This window comes from Buteo buteo, chromosome 13 (genome assembly GCF_964188355.1).
Source record: "Buteo buteo chromosome 13, bButBut1.hap1.1, whole genome shotgun sequence".
NCBI lineage: Eukaryota > Metazoa > Chordata > Aves > Accipitriformes > Accipitridae > Buteo > Buteo buteo.
The window spans coordinates 39059407-39078325 of record NC_134183.1 but is presented as its reverse complement, the minus strand read 5'-3'; the positions used below and the strand labels follow the sequence as shown (position 1 = coordinate 39078325).

The window sequence follows — 18919 nt, the reverse complement described above, 5'->3', positions numbered from 1 at the left end:
ACCCATTTCTCTCTTTCCTGGAGAAACCTTTTCTCAGATCATGCGTCCAAGACTTTTGATGTGTTTGGCAATTTCTGCAGTTTTCTCCTTCAAGAGCCTAATTTTTTATTCCCCTCCCCTCCCCTCCACGAACCTTTTCAGGTTCATTATGGCTTTGCATTTTATTATAAATGATGCTTTCTACTACCTGCAGTAGAAAGTTTTTGACAGTTCCCTGATGGATGTTATGTAGTGGAACATCACAGAGATGCTGCATGATATAGAAATGATGTAGAAAATGGAGTTGGCCCTTAATTTTTTTTTTTTTTTTTTTTTTTGTGAGATTCAGGGGCTTCTGTCCCGGGTTTCTACCCTGGTTGCCAGCAGCGAAGTCTGCAGGATTTGGTTTGGTCCGTCTGTGTGGGCACATGCAACGTTAAAAGCTTTGACCATGTAGACATAGCCTCTGGTACAACTTCTCACCATCTTTCATCTAATGAGCCCTGTAACCTTCTTTAAGTGTAGCGGAAGAAATGATGTAGTTAAATTACCTGATTTGATAATCCAAAATTAGCTGCTTGCTGTAGGTCATTCGTAAGCTAGAGTTAGGAGCAGAGGAGTAATTTTGCATGGGTTTATTAATGACAGAAGAGAGTTTGAGCTCCTACAGGGCTCTAGGCTGGAGGCCTGGTATCTGCTCCAGCTCTACTCCTGCTGAGGCATCAAGTAATGTGCATCCTACAGAGGATGAGTAGCTGCTCCTGGGCTTTGAAGGAATAAAGAAGAGCCAAGACACCTGTGAAAGGGAGCAGAGGTTTGACAGCTGTTGAAACTGGGACATTAACGTCCACATAAAAAACTTTATATGTCGAGTAAATGATGCTTCTTCTGCAAAGTGGTATTGATAGCAAGTGTGGCCCTTCTAAGGGTAGGGAAAAAAAATGGATTTCATAAAGGTTGCAGAAATGGGCAGAGAAAGAGCCTTTGCATCATTTCTAGTTATCAAGAAGTTTCTATAAGGGTATCATAGCACACATGGTTTATGGTCTTTGAAAGTTCAGATTTCATCTGGTCCCAAGAAATTTTGCAAGAGACACGGCTGTGGTTTTGGTGGGGAAGGCTGCTGCACGTCAGGACTGCACTGCATTCAGCAGTAAGGGTTTCAAGTCAGGGTATAATGGAGTTTTCCTGCTTTTTGGGTGTGATTTTGGTGCAGGGCGGGGGCTTCTTGATAAAAATGCTTTCCTTCCCAAGTGCCTTAATGCAGAAATGAAAGCAGTGGCTAAACAGAACATCTTTAGAGCTAAGAGGTGAAAGATTTTGTTTTCCTTTTTTGGGGGGGGAGAAAAAGGAAATAAACCACAGAGGATGTGGTTTAAGAATGGATACTGTCATCAGGAGTGGCTAATTGTGGAAGTTGTTAGGCTTGTTGTGGAAAAAGAGGACAAGGAGGCTAGCCAAAGAGCTTCGTAGAGTTAATGCTAATACTAGAGGAATGTGCTGGAGCTTTCTCTAAACCTGAAAGTTTTCTAGGGTGAATTAGGAGGGGAAAAAAGCAAATAGAAAATAACTAACTGATATAACCTTTCTTCCATCAGACATGTCAAGTGTGCCAGATGATGCTGCCCAACCAGTGCAGTTACTGCGCTCACCAGAGGATCCACGCTCACAAGTCTCCATACTGCTGCCCGGAGTGCGGAGCCGTCTGCCGCTCTGCCTATTTCCAGACTCATGTCAAGGAGAACTGCCTGCATTACTCCCGCAAAGTCGGATTCAGGTTTGTGCAGCTCCAGAGGATCCATCAAGATGGAGACAGGGAATGGGAAACTGGGATTTAGTTCTTTGGAAATATGTCTTCCTTACAGCAGAAACGAAAGAGGATGTAGCCCCAGCCTGGTGTGGTTTTCTGCATGACAAAACACATTTGAAATGGGGAATCACTAAATGGATTTAAGAGGAGGTTTCTGAGAGCAGAAATGATTTTGAGGCAGCTTTAAGCTGAAAGACACTTGTGTTGAATTCAAGTTGCAGGATGTTTGTTTACAGCAAAAAGATTGCAGATCTTAATCCTCTAAATCTCTAAGGTTTGAACTTACATTTATGCCATTTATAATGGGCTAAGGGATGTGTGTCTTCACGAGAAGGGCATAGATTATTTTCTTGTATGCTCCTACAACTCTCCAAACACTTCTCATGAACTGAGACAGGTGGAGGAAGGCTCCCAAGGTTCTGGATGCAGTGGTGTGTATGTGTGTACGTGGTCTTTTCTCCAAACAAAATGATTGCTTTAATAGAAGACATTACTTTTCCATACAAGCCTTTCCTCCTTGGCATGTTTAGATCACCTGAGCTGCAGCACGGCTCTCGAGACAGAGATGATTTGCTTGGGAGTTGAAACTAGGTGACCTTTTAAGATTGCTTAAAGTTCTGGTTTTTCTCCAATTGCCATCAAATACTTTGAAATTTAAATTGGCTAAGGCAATTTCTGTTCTTAGAGCTGTTCTTTTAAGATGTCTGCAAATTCAGGAAGCTTTCACTATGTGGTTTGTTCTGAAGTCACACTTAGGTTTTCAAGGGCTTTTTCTTTCTACTGTGAAGACGAGACACGTAACAAACTGATTCTGAATTTAATTATATACAGATAAGGGTTTTTTATGTGGGATCTGATTTGAGGGGGAACAGCCCACAACAAAGAATTAATTCCATTGCAAATTAAATGGCTGTGATACCCAGGCTGTTTGAAAATTAGTTAATCTGAGAGAAGGAGGAAAGCTGGAAAAAAATGTTTTCCCTGAGATGGAAAAATGGGAATGAAGTAGACGTCAGAAAACTAACCACAGGTTTGGTGCAGTTCTTTGGACTTCACTGGCACCTGAGAATCCCAAATGCAGGCACAACTTCATTGCACTGAGCTGCTTGTGCAGCATCCCCATCAATGCCTCAATCAATAATGTGTCACAGGGTTACGCTGGCCTGAGCTGCATTATATAGGAAGGTCAGTCTTTTAGCAGTGATCCAGTGCAAGTCCTTTCTCTTCTATTTCCAACTGATGGGCCCGCAGTGTACAGCAGAGCTTGGCCCTGACTCTTAAGTGTATGACCTGGCATTTTTTAAAAACATTATAAATTCCAGATGTATTACAGTAATATCTTTATGATGCCTTAATCCTTGTCAGCAACAAGAGCTTCCATCCGTCTACAGATCTCATTAGCAAATATCTGCTTTCTGTGCCAGGGACATTAATGAAGATCTAAACTAAGACAGAGCTCAAGAATGATACTTACGGATTTTTTAGCTTTACCCAGCTTCTCTAGAAGCTAAATTTCTTTAACTTCTCCTCTAATTCGCATCTGATCAAGCTCATCTGTGAAAACTGAGTCCACCAGACAGGTGAACTTCTAGCTGTGCCATCCTTGTTATCCTGCCTGTCTGCTGTGGGGTTGATGTCATTGGCATTGTTGAAAACAGAAGAAATAAATTTTAGTTGCAGAATTGTATCTAGATAATCCGTGGCACCTGCCCTGTGGTCACATAGCAGCTTCACTTTTTTTCTTTCACTTTTGTTACTTGCAGACCTGAAAAGCCGAGGAGTTCTTTTAAATCCTTCCCAGGATCAGCTCAACTTTTGCTGCTTCTCACTATAGCCCTGTTTTTCTTGAATTACTGATGCATAAGTTTGGTTTTGGTTTTGTGATCAGTCCTTATTCTGTCTCCTTTTCTGCCTTCAATTAAGTTTGGAGTAAGGTTGTTTTATTTGGGTTTTAGTCATGGCTAGTGATTGCACTGAAAATGAGAAAGGTCTTCTGCAGTTAAAGATTGAAATCAACAAGCCTGTCTTAAATGCTCCTTTCCACTTGGCTCCAAGTGTCACCTCCCCACCTTTTCCAAGCACCTTCCAGATGTCCCCACTGATGTGGGACTTGTTTCCCTGCTTTTCCTGCTCAGTGCCATCGGGAGAGTTGAGGGGCTGGAAGGTGACAGCATAGGAAGTGTTCAGAGGGTTAAGACAACGTCTTGTAGCTTTATCTTCTCTCACAGGATGCTTTCCAAGACTTCTACGCCACCCCTCCTTGCCCTGAGGCTATCTGAGAGTCTTCTCTTGCAAATTATTCCCCTGTGCCGGGGAGATGATAGCAGAATTTGCAATTTGCAGAAATTACATGGCAAGCTTCTGACATCCTCCATCCACTTTGTTCTGCTAATTAGTTTACTTTATCAAACTTCGTCCTTCTGACCCTAGGATTCTTGATTACAAAGTGGCTGTTATTTAAACTTCCATTTACTGTAAATTAAATTAACTTGTGATCATTTGACCCTGAGTTAGTACTTATTTCATCCCTAATTCTAAATGAAGTACTTGCTGAAACTGAGTGTAATGCAGAACCATATCTTGTTAGTTCGGGGAGTGTTTGTAGAAGAAGCCCGTTGGATATTCCTAGATGTACCAGCCAGACCTCACTGTGAGGATTAGCGTTTGTTCTTCCATTTATACTTGGGGAATTTATTCTTCCATAATAACACAGTTCCTGGTGTTACTATACCAGAAAGTCTCTCTCCCCATCTCACGTGAGTGAGGATCAGGCTTGAAGGCAGACCTACCCAAACAGAATGTTTTCATGCTTCCCCAAAGATGACACCAGCTGTTGTCACCACTTCCCTCTCTAAATTTAAGAAAACAGCATTTCTGTGTATATTTTGGGGAGAGAGGGTTTGGGTCTTTCGGGCTGGCTTCTGCCTAATGATCTTTTGAAGTGTAACTTCAAAGCGCAGGCTTGTTTCCTAAATGCTGTTGGGAGGCTCGTTTGGAGGGAAGGATAATCTAGCAGCTTGTTTGTTTTTGATACGGGCTTGGAGCTCTTCCAGTTGCTTGATAGCTGGGGTCCATCTGCAACAGCAGCATCCGTGCTGCAACACTGCTGAACGCACAAACCCTAATAGCACCACAGGCAAACAGCAGACCTCAGAACAAAGGAAAAAAAAATATTTATAAGGCAGCTTAACTCCAGGCTTGCTGGAGGAAGTTATCCTTTGTGTGTCTCTCACATCCTACTAGCCCAAGCGCTGGGCCCCTGGATCACCTGGCTGAACTTCTCAGCTCTAATGGTCTGTACGTGCAGCACTGGCTTAAGTGGAGATCGGCCATTAGTCATTTTGACTGAATCTTCTTAGGAGATGCTGTTCTGCTCCTGGTTCAGCATAGGTGCTCCTATGGGGATGGTAAACCCTGCAGCTGGTGTGGCTGAGGCAGGTGAGGGCAGGTGTCTGCATCCTCATGTGCCCTTGTAGTGTTGGTGTGTGGCTTCTCTTGGAGGACAGCAGGCAAGTGGGTTCTCACAGGGAGTATTAAATACAGTAAGGCTGCTGGTCGTTGTTGTCTTGGGGGAGTTTCAGGCAAGGCCTGTCACAGGTGTGCATTGGGAGGAGAGGCAGGCTGGGAGCAGTGGGGTGGCCCTGGCTCTCCTCCTGGCCCCAAGTCTGTGTTTTCAGCTGCTGAGAAGAACCCTTTGGCTCCACATACAACCTCTGCTTCTTCCTCTCTCTCCTCCTGGAGCATCCACCCAACTTCCAGACAAGCACTTTCCAGGCAACACCTGTGTCTTAATGATTTTAATGAGCTTAATCAGTTCCTTGGGTGTTTCTGTTGCTGTTTTCAGTATCTTTGCTGTTGCTGTCATTATTTTCTAGTGCTTAGTGGAGTATGAGAAGCAATTGTACAGGGTTACTGAAGATTTCCTAGCTGCATATTCTTTTTATTTTTATTTTGTACTGGAGACTAACTGGTATTTATGCTGCTTATTGCTACCTGGACATCTCCTCAGACACTTTTACTTTTTTCTTCACTTGTATCTGTGGCGCAATTGGCTTTCACAGATACAGGACTGGCATTTTGCTGAACCACATCTACCTTTATTCTTTCTGGGTTGTTTTAGTCTCTGAAGGCTTCTTTTACAGATCTTGTTTGCTTGTCGCTAACATCTAGTTGTGAGACCTGCCCAGCTTTTGAATTCCTGTATTGTGTTCCTCCTTTACTCTTCCATGTTGCTGTTGAAGAGACTAAACGAGGACCTGCCATAGCTTGGTGCTTGCCTCCATCTGCGCCGCTTTATGTGTGTGTTGGAATCAACACTGTGGCCGTAATTCGGCTCTTTCTTTGTGCATCCCCCAGGTGCATCCATTGTGGAGTTGTCTTCATGACCCTCGCCATGCTGAAAGTGCACATCCATGAGAAACACTGCGAAGTCTTCCACAAGTGTTCTTTTTGCCCGATGGCCTTCAAGTCAGCTGACAGCACCACGGCTCACATGACCAGCCAGCACCCAGCAGAGCCTCACAAGACTACTCAGTAAGTATTTTGGGTTTCTCTCTTCTTCTCTTTTGCTCCAGGATTCCCCCTTTCCCTCCCAATTTTTTTCTTTTTTTTTTCTTTCTGTCCTCATATGAGAAGATCTGCTGCTTTGTCTGCTGGCAGGGGGTCCATTCCTAGCCACAGCGTGCTCTTCTTGGTAGGAACATGGTCTTCTTTGTAGGAGGAGAGGAGTTTGGGCAGGGAAGAGCTGAACATCCATCAAAGGAACTTAATTGTCGCTTCTTTGTCTGGCAGGACCCCCAGTGGCACCTCTTGGTAGATGGCTCCAGGGCCTCTGGCACTCAAAAGGAAGAGGAACCTTATTCCATGCAGTGTTGCTCCCAAAAATCACCAGAGAAACCTCCTATTTTTTCCACTCTGTAGCTTTCCCCTTCAAGGCTTGAGCTAGTGCTGAAAATGTGTGCTATAAGGGAGGAACTATGGAAAGGTGGGATTGAAAGTAATGTGTAGCTAGCTAGTATACTTTGAGTTTGCTCCCATCTGTCTGCACTTACCAACACACACACACACACGCACACACACGCACACACAGACGTAGGTAGTTATGCATATGCATAGAAGTAAACTTATTTTTAGAAAGCTGTGGTATGTGCCTGAGGCATTTTGTTGTTCTTCCCAGTTGAGTTAATGGTTCAGTTGTCCACGTGGGTGTGTGTTGACAATACATTGAGAGCACAGCCCTCCTCAGAAGCTCACGCCTTTCTGAAGTTGCTGAGATAACTTTTTCCACTGTCTTCTGAAGATAACTAACTAAGAGAGACTCAGTTTGCTTTTTTTAATTGTTCTAGGGTGATCTACAAATGCTCTTGCGAGACAGTCTTTAACAAGAAGAAGCTGCTCCAAGAGCACTTCCAGCAGAACACCAACAAGTTGTTAGTGGGAGTGTTTAAGTGCCCACAGTGTCAGCTGGTGTATATGCAGAAACAGCAGTTAATGCAGCACGTTAAGGTAGGTAACTCCCACCGCTTACGGATACAAGGTCCTGTTTTTTGAGTTCACAGAGAGTTTACATCACCTGTGTGACGAAAATCAGTTGAAGAAGTGGAAGGTTCTTGAGGAATATATTAGTGGAAAAATAGACTACAATGATTTACAGTATTATCTGGAAATATCAGTGGAGCTTTTTGTGTTAGTTGGTAATAAGGCAGGCAGTTACTCTCATCTATATGTAATTTAACCTTATGACAAAGGCTTGTTTTCTACAAGTAAATCTTTTTGATTTTTAACTGTTCTATATTAAACCCAAGGAAGCAATTAAACCGGAGCGGGAGCTTTGTCTTTGGTTGGGAGACAGGGAGAAGTAGTCTCTGCCCACAATGTTGCTCAATTTATATAATGAAAACTGAATTTTCCTCTTCTGGGTGCTCACCAAGAGAGCTTTGGCCCCTTTGCTGCTGCCTCAGAGGGAGGCTGCATGGCATTTAATGCCCGGCTTCCCTGGCTGCTCCACTTCTCTGCAGAACCGCACCAGATTGCAAGAGGGGAGTGATTGCCAGAAGTAATTGCCCTGGAGGTACCAGCCTTCGGGAGGTGGGACCCCTGCCTTGTGTGCCTCCATGCTGGCACCACTCAGGCTGCTCCAGAAGATGATCTGAAATGGATAGTCGTGTGCAACCCCAAAACTTGGTGGAAGTGTTTGTCTGGAGAGGGCTTCAAACCTGCCCTCCCTCAGTAAGGGCTCATACTGCAATAAGCACTGCAATAATCTCACGATCATTCGTCACTCTTATACATATGAAAAGCCAGTTATTGTCCATTTTGTGGTGGTTTCTAGTGGGATAAGCGTGTGAGGACTTGCAGATCTGATTATCCCATAAATATGCGAGCGCTGCATTTTTCTGTTGTCTTAGTCAGTGTATTTCTATGTACAGTGTCTAACAACACTGCCGTGGAAATCCTCTCAGATTTCTTGGTGGCATTCTGAAGAAAGAGCTTGCAAAGTCTTATTTCCCTTTGGTGAGGGGAAAAAAGTGACACTTTTTTTCCTCAGTGACTTTATTTTGTTTATACTTACACTTAAAAAGCAGGAAGATTCATTAGCTCACTCCTAAAAGCAAAACCCATTCAAAACTACTTCTTTGCTCTCTCCCCCATATCTTTAACTTGCAAATCTGGAAATGCTTTGCATGCAGTAATGAATTAAAATTTGAAGCCCTCCTGTGAAGTTGATGATTGCTAATCTTCCTGTATTATAGCTAGGAAAATAGAGTTGAGATTAAGGCTGGGACCTTCAAAGAGGCATTCAGCCCCAATGCTGAAAGACAGGCTTGAGTTGAGGTACACAACTTGTTGTGGCTCATTTGCAAATCCCACCCCCAGGGACCTGCCTGCAGCAGTTTGTGCACCAGCACCCTGACATCTCCACTACAAAACTTTTGTCTTTTAACCGCGAAGCTGTATTTGGCCATCAACAGGTCTTTGAGATGGTAATTGAAGAAGGCTTTTCGGCTGTGGCAGGGTAGTAATTGCACCAACCCATCTCCTCTCCTATCAGATCCTGCTCCTTCATGCAATTTAGAGGTTATTGGAGGTGCTGTCTAATCTGTGCCTACATGCAAAATCAAGAAACCGTGTGCCTTCTTGTCTTTCCAGGCTTTCTGTTGTTAAAGCGTAAGAGCAGGAGTTAGAAGGTCTGGTTCCTGTTATTGATTCTGCAGAGAAGTCAGTTCATTTTTCTGCACTGCTGTTTTTTTTCCCCCCAGTGGTGTAATAACAGGAGAAATGGAGTAATGGGTACTAATGTACTCTTTGCTCAGAAAACACTCTTGAGATTTCCAGATAGGGAGAAAGGTGAACTCTTCGGTGTTACCCTAAAAAGCTGGGCAATGCTGTGGAGCAGCTGTCATTGCATGAAAGAGCTTCTGCGGACATCAGCTGGATCAGGTGCAAAGCACACAGGCTTCTCAGATGAGACCTTGTGTTTTGAAGTTTGTTTGGTGTCTAACCCACAGAAAGACTTCCAAAGGCCTGGGGCCTTCATGTGTTGAAACTTTACCCGTTATTAATTACTGTGCACAATTAAACCTCTAAATTATCCTTTTGTGTGGATGAACTGTTGTTGTTCCTAGGGGAGTTTCTTGAGGTTTCTTTGGTATGTTGCTATTTTACTTGCTTTTGCTTTCCCACAGCTCTTTGTTTCTGGATTATTTTCTTTGTGTTCAATTTTCTTTGTTAAAATAACTTTTGGGGGGACTTTGGATTTTGGCCTGTTGAACAACCAAAGAGCCTGGAGATGTATTCCTTATAAGGCTGGTTTCTGGCTTTATGCTTGCTTTTATTTGTCCCGAGCAAAGTTTTGAACCGTGAAAATGTAAATAGCAATAGAGGGTGTGGAATTAAGAAAGTAACGTTGGAGAAACTGAGAAGTTGTCTCTTCTTGTCCCTTGAGCAAAGATGAAGCGACTTTGGAGCCCCCAAGATAACAGCAAACATTTCATTCAGAGCTCTGTGTTTTTAGAGCTTAGGCTCTTGAAATAATGACAATTAACATTTCTCTTCCATTACATCTTCCCTGTTTAACCAGAGTTCTCAGAGCTCATCCAAAATGTTAAACAGGCAGAACCAAGGAGCTGCTGTTGTCATGCAGGAAACATAAATAGAAGCTTCATGTTTCTTGGGAAAATCTCTTGCTGGGGAAAGCACTGTAGCCAGCTTCAAGGGGAAATGGGAAGATATGCGGGAGCATGACATCAACACATTGTTTTCAGGGGTGGGGGTCTTAAATTATTTATTTAAATAATAAATGTTATTTATTTATTAATAAAGGTGTATAATATGAATTACATATAAATGTTATGTGTGATTCCATTATTATTGTTATCCAGGGTGTTCATGGAGTCCCACAAAATCCTGAGGAGCTCTCAAACTTTCGACAGAAATCTGAGAAGGCATCAAGGAACCAGGTTCATACCTCACCAAAGGAGCTGTCGGTAGCCAATGGGACTTCCCACTCCCCTCTGCCAAGGAAGGACATGAGGGTGGAAGGACACAATCCCGAATCCAAGTCCAGACTGAGAAGAACTGGTTGGACTTGCAAGGAATGTTCACAGTGGATCCCCGATCGGGAAACCTATGTGTCCCACATGAAGAGAAGTCATGGAAGGGTAAGGACTCAGATGAAACACTTCAACTAGGTAACAAAATATTTTTAGCAAAAAAGTCTGATAATCGTTAATATTTGGGGCTAAAAGAAACTGAGAATCAGTTTGCCAGCTCACTGAGGAGTAAACTCAAGGCCAGAACAAAAAAAGTGATGTAGCCTGTTGTAAGCACACTTTCTGTCCTTGAAAGTATACTCTAAAACCTGCATACCTCATCCTCTTCGCTGTTCCTTCTCCCACTGCATCTAATGTCAGTCTTCCTCTTCGACTCATCTGGGTAAGTGGATGGAAAGTCATGTCTTCTCCAGTTGCTGGTTCAACAGTCTGATCTAAACTATCTACACTCAAAGTTACAGGAGGACATACAGTTCCTCTACATGATGTATTGTTTGGTAGATATCACTACATCTAACTGGGAAGAGTAACAGATTGATGCAGTGCACAGAGCTATCATTATAAGAACTGTAACTCTCCATATTGTTGGTTTCATCCAGCTCAAGCCTTGTGTTGCCTTGACCTACTTCTGTCAAGCTAATCCTTGCTCGCTGGCAGAACATAGGCCAAGATGCTGTGTGCAGCCAGATTTCTTAGTACTTTGGCATCAGGACTTCTTGTTTGATATATTGAGTCACCCTTCTGGAGTCCTATGAGCAGAGGCTGTGGAAATCTAGATCATGGCCTCTGATTCCTTCTAGCTTGACTTGGGGAGTGCTGGATTGTCACACTTCATAAGTATTGAGAGAAGAAGATGGGGGCAGGGTGAGAATGCTGGATTTTTCCCATTTGAATTCTACAGAAGTAGGAAATTGCCAAATATTTAAGTTCAATACATATATATATATTCATTAAACAAGTCTAAGAAGATTTTAAATGGAATGCATGCAGGTTATACGAAGGACTGTAGAAAAAGGAAGAGGCTACTTACGGGGCAGAGTTGCATAGGGGGATGTGGATATCATACATGGATAACAAGCGGGACTATGTGATGCTCTTTAACTTCTTGCCCTTCTATTGTGCGGATTTATGAGGGGAGAGAAGGGTAAGTGAACTTGTACTTCACACTGGGGTCCTGCCTTCTTCTGGGGCAGAAGGGACCTTCCACTGAATTAATTCTGCAGAGGGTCCTGTAGTGAAATGAGCCCACAGGAGAAGCAGCTAATGCAATTCCTATTAAAAAATAATCTATAAAGTAAAGCATGTGCTTTAACTAGTACTGGTTTTTATAAGACCAGTGCTGGTATTAGGCAACTGTTGGGCTGAGTATAAGTGGGACACCAAAATCTCAATGATCTTTATCAGTGGAAGAGGGATTTTTTGCACCTGAGAGGTAAGGTCCAGATGAAAGAGTGTGGGAATGTTAGAATCCAGTCAGTGCCTTCCATCTCCCTGTTATTAAAAGATATTTCTGTTCTTTTGCTAGTCTATGAAGAGATATCCCTGTCGACAGTGTGAACGCTCATTTAATGCCTCCAACAGTCTGCGTAGACACATCCGCAATAATCACGACACAGCAAAGAAAGTTTATACTTGCTGGTACGTATTGAACACCACTTTTCAAATTTGTTTTCAACGACAGGCTAACCCTTCAAGTTAGGAAGCCCTTTGTAATACATCGTGTCTGCTCCTATCTACTCCAGGCTATAAGTTGCTGAGGGAAAGTGAGAAGAAGAATTGTTAAACATGAGAGACTTGGTGGCTAAAATAAGTCTTTGCTTTTGACTGCACAGTGCCCTTTGCAAACTCAGGGTAAGGTTTCATTTGAGATCTGCAGGTGCAAAATGAGAATTATATTGCACACCCTTGTGGAACAGCCAATAAAATATTGGGCTGATCTTTTGCTGCTTCGTGGTTGGTGTAGTCATGCATCACTCTTGTGCCTTCCCCATGAAAAAAATGGTACAAAAGGTGTGTAAAATCATAATGAACCAGGGCACTCGGATCTTGCCACCACTTTACATGGGCAGAACTGACTGCATAAGCTGCAGGGCAATGGAGATTTAAGCCTGCTGGATTTGCTTGGGAAGACACACCTCAAAGTTGCAAAATGGATTTGGAGACTTCAGACGAGCTGTGTAATTCAGCAGTGAATGAAAATAGTTGCTGGTGAACATATTTTAACTGTGAATACAGTCTCAGTTCAGAACAAAGCCCAGTGCTTATGAAACTGCCTCTACAACTGCTGCATTCTCATCTACTGTTGCAGAATAAGTTGTACACTGAGCGACCGTACAGACTTGCTTCCTGTCTCATTCTGAGACATCCTTCTGAAACAGAATTCAAGCACATTTGTGTCGGAAGGGAAGTTTGCAGTGTAGGTTGGGGGATTTTTTAAATTTAACTAAAATTTGGGTTTAATGCAAGAGTGTGCTGTCGCTTTACTGCACTTAAGTTACTAAAAGGCTGTCTTGAAGAGTACATCCCTCATGTACTTTATTTCTTTGGACTGCCTAGTGAGCCACAATAGCTTTTAGTAAATGGATGAAGTATTGGCATCAGCTCTGGGGCCTGATAGCAATACATTTGTGATGCATTTTTCGGCTGGGACTTCTAAACTTCCATCTCTTGTAACTGTGCTCTGACTTGGAACCTCTGGAGAAGATGAAATGTTGGCTCCCAGTAGGCTTCATTCTGCTTTAAGTTTGTAGGTGATGGTCTTTGGAGTTATGTGCACCTGATTTGTATAAATCTGTTCTCTCTGGATCAGTTGTTTTCGAAGTGGAGTGTATCAGAATCAAAATGAACATAAGGGCTAGCTGGGAAGAAGGATCCTTATTTGTATAGAAACACCTAACAACCTGGGATGTGCCAGCCTACTGTATGCATTACCTTGTACAGGCCCTGGAGTCTAGTTTTTCTATTACTTTTCAGAACGACACACAGTTGTGGATCCACAGCTTCACCCAAGGGTCCATGGTCATGCCACATTTACAGCAGAGAAGACACAGCTAGAAATTCAAGTGAATTGTGGTTGTGTTTAATTCTCAAGCTTGTAGTTGCTCCTTCTCAAAATCTGTTGATGAAGTCTTAATTGGACAGTGGTTGTGCTCTCTTTAATCATTGTAGTGGGAGACTTACTGAAATCACAGCACTCAAATGAAACCTCTTCCTTGAAATACTTGTCCCAGCATCTCCTGCAGCTGCTTTTTGTTTGGATCCAAGGTCTTCTCTTCTGTCTCCCCTTTGATCCCTCTTAGTTTGTCCAAAGCACTGTTCTGAAAATCTCCTCTGTAACTGTTGCTCACAAATCCTCCCATCTCTTTGAATTCCTCCTTAGCTCCTTTCTGCGCTCTGTAAGGTATCACATCTCTGCTGCTCCTTTTCTTTTCCTTTGGTTGGTGGTGTCTGTTTTCCTTCTTCCCACCAGGAAGTTTGCATCAGTCTCATCTGTTACTCTCTTCAGGGGTTTTGACACCTTAACTTTGTGTTAACCTTTTCTGGATTTCCACATGAAGCATGAGTAAAATTTGTCATTGATCCGACATTTGAGTATTTTTGCGACTCCAGCATGCTGTCTTGTAGGCGACCTCCCTCTGGCTTCTAACATTTCAAGCTGCGATTTCCCCTTCTCCCCCTGCCCTGCTTAGGTCTCTGCCTTCTGTTAAATTTGTAGGGAGAAACCAGTGATGGAGGACTTGCTTGAACACCCTCCTGCCAAGCTTGTCACTGGAGTAATTCAGGTTAGGAAAGCATCTTTCCCTGCTCACATGAAAAGAATTATAAATTAGGACAAACTGCAAAATATTCTGATGTTTTGTGTATTTTCTTTAATGATTCACTTGGTATTGTTATGAGAACTTGCTCTTATTTTCCAAGTCTTAAGTACAAACTGTCTGGAACACTTGATTTTCAACATGCTTATTTTTGATAAATACCACTTAATAACCTTTCATCTTTCCTCCATGAGGGAGAAAAATTCCATCATTATTAAATATTGATTTATCATCTAAGCAGTTCCTGCTAAAAACCAGGAGTATTCAATGAGCACGTCTGCATTTTCACATCATTACTGACTGTTGTTTCATTTCCATCTAGTTACTGGAAGATCAGTAGGAATCTTCTTCTCTGCTTTTAAAAGACGTCTTTGTTGCCCAGAGACACTTCATCTCTATTGCTTTTCATCCCGTGCAGCCTACATTTCAACTGCAATTTGTGCATTTCAGAGAAGTCCGGCGTTTCTTGCCTCAGGGTCGATGCATAGCTGATGGACCTTCCCTGTGTCATGCTGGCAGGCAGCAAAAGAGTACAAAGTCAATCTTGGGTTTCCCAATTGCTAACAGAGACCTCTGTGTACTTCACCATGCTGCAGGGGGGGTGGTTAATGTGTCTGAAGCCCTGGCACTTATTTCCAGTAGACCTCGGTCATCCGGGAGTGAAGGTTAACAGATGGCACATCCGCTTCACATGTCCTTTTGAAATGTCAGCCATGCTCTCTGGCAGTTCGTGAATCCTACCAAGTTTTAACATGAATAGTTACATAGAAATGATGCATTCGTGAGTACTTCTGCCTAGGTTATTGTTATTAAAGTTGGAAGTTCAGCAGTTTTGTAAGAATTTTAAGTGTATTAAGACAATGCACGTAGTCTCGTGGATGTGGTGCTGCACTGGTGCTTGAGAACACGGTGCAGAACCCAGTTCTGCTGCAGGCCTTGTCGGTGTTACACAAGTCATGAGGTCCCTCTGCTCTAGATTTCTCTCAGGGCTAATGTTTTATTATTAAAATGATGATTTGCTGCATATTTTGGTAATCTAATAGTACATTACTCACCAGTGTCTGTCTCCAATGACACCTATTGGTTTGGCATATAACAAAGAGCAGTTTGGATGGAAATGAACAGCTGGGCATTTCCTCTAATAAATTTTCTTCCTTTTGTATTTCCAAGGTACTGCACAGATGAAAATCAGACATTTCCTCAGCCGTTCATGCTGGAGAATCACATCAGCCTCATGCATGGCATCAAAAATCCAGACTTATCCCAGATGGCCAAAGCAAAAGCTCCAGAGAGAGACACAGCAGAAGTAACTGATATATTTTCATTGAAAAATAAATGCACCTGGCGAGTAGCTGTTCACTTGGGGTGTTAGGTCAAGCTGCAGCCTTGTGGCAGTCAAGCCCTCTCGTCCATGTGGCAGATTTCCTTCCCCTCCTCTCAACTCCATCCAGTTTGCTTCTCTCTGGCACTGTCATGACCAGAACTGAAAGTGCAGCTGAGCTGCCACAGCACCAGGGCAACATGTCTTGCATTTTTCAAGATATTCTTGAACACGTGGCCCTGTGTTTTACTGGCCTTTTTTCATTCTACTTGGTAACCAGGTGTAATTTAGGTTTGTTACTACCCTTGTTTTCCCCTGCCACTCTGTTCATGAGCCTGGTATGTTTTTCCTCTTTCTCCCAGGTTTTTTCTGCTAGTTACAAAAGATTTCTTTTCTGTTTTAAAATACTTATTAGATCATTACCTATGAGAACTGCATTCCTCCTAAGTAGGACTGTGTAATTTTTTTCAGCAAATGTAACTGTTCAACTGATTTTATTTCGGGTTGGTTTGGAGGGGAGGGTTGACTGATTGGGCTTCTTTGCTCCATTTACTTTAAAAATAGACGTACATTTTCTGTATCACTGCAATTTATCATTTATCTGTACCCTAGCATTGAGGGATTGCAGCCAAGACTGACTCCCCTCTGTATTTATGCTGTAAGGAAACCTGGGGTAACTCAGGAAATCATTTCCATGAGCTGGTGGCCGCTTCCCCAAGCAGAGCCGACATACCAGGGCACCCAGCTAAATGGGGGCAGATGGTGGCTTCACGTGGCTCCAGCTGGGTCTGCAAATACAAGCCTATAAGTTGTATCCTAAACAAAGACTGCTCAGTGCTGCTGGATAAGGAGATAACAATCACGTGAAGGGACATATGCAAATGAGCCATCCTCATGGGAGGAGAAGCATGCTGTGGGATTATAAGACAGAGGAGATGAGTTAATGAGAGATGCCATGAAGAAAAAGCCTGAGTAGAGGGGAAAATGTTCAGAGTTAAATCTGAGAAGCATTGTCTGGGCTAATGACCATCCCTGTGTCCCTCAGCTGCCCCTGCTCTGTGGGCTTCTCCTTCCCACACCAAGTTCACATTCTCTTTCCCCATCACATTTCTGCCCAGCTAACCCCTCCCAGGTGTCCCATCTCACATCACAAGACAGCATTTGAGATCCTGCACGTTGGGGTGAGGTGTTTGGGTACTGGTAGGAAAGGCAATGCAACAGGAGTCCCTAGGCATAGCTTCATTTAGTTTGTATCAAAATACTGATGTGTATTCACCCTCAGGTGTCTTCAGATAAGTGGGAGGGATTTAGCACTTCTTCTTCTGTGGGCTTGAACAATAAAGTAACTTTTTAATCTTATTTTTTTAAGGCAAAATCTCCAAAGAGGATGGCAACGGATGAGCTGGGTCAGGCAGAGACCGACGTAGGTTCATACGCGCCACCAGCCAAAAAACTGAAAGCACACTGGAAATGTGCTAAATGCGGATTTGCGACAGACATCAGTACTGAGTTTCAGGAACACATACCTCGGCACAAGACAGACAGCTCCACCTACCAGTGCTTGTTCTGCGGCTTGTGCTACACCTCTCACATCTCTCTGAACAGACACCTCTTCATTGTTCATAAAGTAAAAGACGAGGAGGAGGAGGAGGAGGAGGAGGAAGACGAGGAGGAGGAGGAAGAGGAGGAGGAGGAAGATGAAAGGCAGAAGTTACAAAGGGAGATGAGTGAGAACGGACACGAGGGGTATAATGGCGAGATGAACACTACGGCAGAAGAAGAAAACCTGAAATGCAAAGAGTGCAAAAGTGACTCAGCTCTTTGTGAACACAGTCAGACATGTGGCGTGGAGGGTCCTAATAGCACCTCGCAGAACAATCATTCAAAGTCTCTTAAGACTTAAAAACAAAATAACCCTTTTGGTTGGTTGGGGTTTTTTTGTTGGGGGGTTTTTACTCAAAATACAGGGTGGGGATGGGGCAAATCTTTGAAATATTCTGTTGATTTCTTGGGATGGACATTGCTTTCCGTTAACTTCTATTTGTAAGGGAAATTTAAAAAAGAAAACAACCCTGCCATTGCATCCTAAGCACTAACTCTCTGCAAGACCAGAGAGGTGAAAAGGGAAAGCAGGGCGAGAATCCTCGCTGGAGCTTGTCCAACTCCTGAGGATCAAGGAGCACTTTCTGCAGCTGCAGTTTCCTTAAGATGAGCTCTCTTCCTTCGAGTGTGCACTGCCTCAGCCTCTGCCTGGAGCCCCAGCCTTGCCTTCCCTATCTCGCTTTCTTTCTCCTTCTATTTATGGCTTCTTTTTTTCTCTTCCCATCCTGCCTTTGTTTTACTCATTTTAACTCATAACACTGTCTCAGCAAAACACACTTGTCAGGACCGTGGTGGCTGATCCAGGATCTGCGTTACATGGGACGGGTTCAAGCTGTAAGTTGTGCTGATTTTTCCTTAATTGCCCGAATAACAACCTTGTTTTCCAAAAGGCAATTTAATGAAATGTCTTGGACCTGAATCATCCTGAAAGGGAATTTTGTAGCCCCTGTCCTCTCGAGTGAGCACAGCTCAAAGCCACGTGTCGCGTTAAGGAGGGCCTGGTGCCCCTCGGGGACTCGCTGGCTGCGTGTCAGTGGAGTTGCGCTGCCGGGAGCCATCCCGGGGGTGGGTGCAGCCAGTCCCGGTGCTCGGTGGCTTGTCCTGGTGGGGAGCTCGGGCAGAGCCGGGTGGCAGGTTGGCATCATCCCCAGAAGAGAACATCCCCGGCCCCTGTCCGTGCCGTCAACCGGAGTGAAACCGTCCCGGCACTCCTGATGGCGTCGGCTCTGTGCCAGGGCTCCCCGACCAGCTCGTTTTGAGCTGCTGCGGCAGAGGAGGGGAGCGCAGCCCGCAGAGGCGTTGGCAGAAGCGGGAACCACCGTCCTGCAGCGCCACGGGGGCTGGCGCTCCACCGGTAGCTCTTCTCCCACCGCGGCTTGGTGTCACCTGTCACCTGGGAGACGTTTCCTTCCGCGTAGTCATATTGACTCTCTTTCCTCACTCGCTCCCCCATCACACATGCGCTTCGTGTAATATAATTATCTTCTATACCATTATTTTTTTTATTATGTTGAGCCAGAACCCTGCTCGTTATTGTTTACTATGACGATGTTTAAATAATTTAAGAACTATTTATCTTATTGCATTTGGATCACTCACCTTCTCGTCTCGACGTGTTTTGATACGAACAGTTTGGACTCTTTGTATTTTTTGATACGGTGTACGTTAGCCTAGGGGATGTTTTACCAGGTAGCCTACGTAGAGTTAAGGATAGCAGGGGGCACTCCCGAGCCATCACGTATCTATTTAACCCGCAGCGGCGTTCGTGCCTTGCTATGATGTTTACTTCGAAGTATTGCAAATAAAAAGCATCCAAGGGTGCCGGCCTGCGCGTCGTCCT

At 43.7% G+C, this 18919-nt stretch overlaps 1 protein-coding gene across 1 annotated transcript in view; it reads left to right on the top strand.

Moving 5' to 3' along the window:
- ZNF592 (zinc finger protein 592) overlaps positions 1-18918 on the top strand; it is a 39581-nt gene extending 20663 nt beyond the window's left edge. The window contains exons 4-10 of the mRNA XM_075045776.1: positions 1578-1756; positions 6146-6322; positions 7135-7294; positions 10171-10449; positions 11867-11979; positions 15327-15462; positions 16847-18918. Of these exons, the coding sequence (XP_074901877.1) occupies positions 1578-1756; positions 6146-6322; positions 7135-7294; positions 10171-10449; positions 11867-11979; positions 15327-15462; positions 16847-17380 (1578 nt within the window). The 3' untranslated portion in view covers positions 17381-18918. The remainder of the gene's footprint in view (positions 1-1577; positions 1757-6145; positions 6323-7134; positions 7295-10170; positions 10450-11866; positions 11980-15326; positions 15463-16846) is intronic.
- The last annotated feature ends 1 nt before the right edge of the window (position 18919 follows it).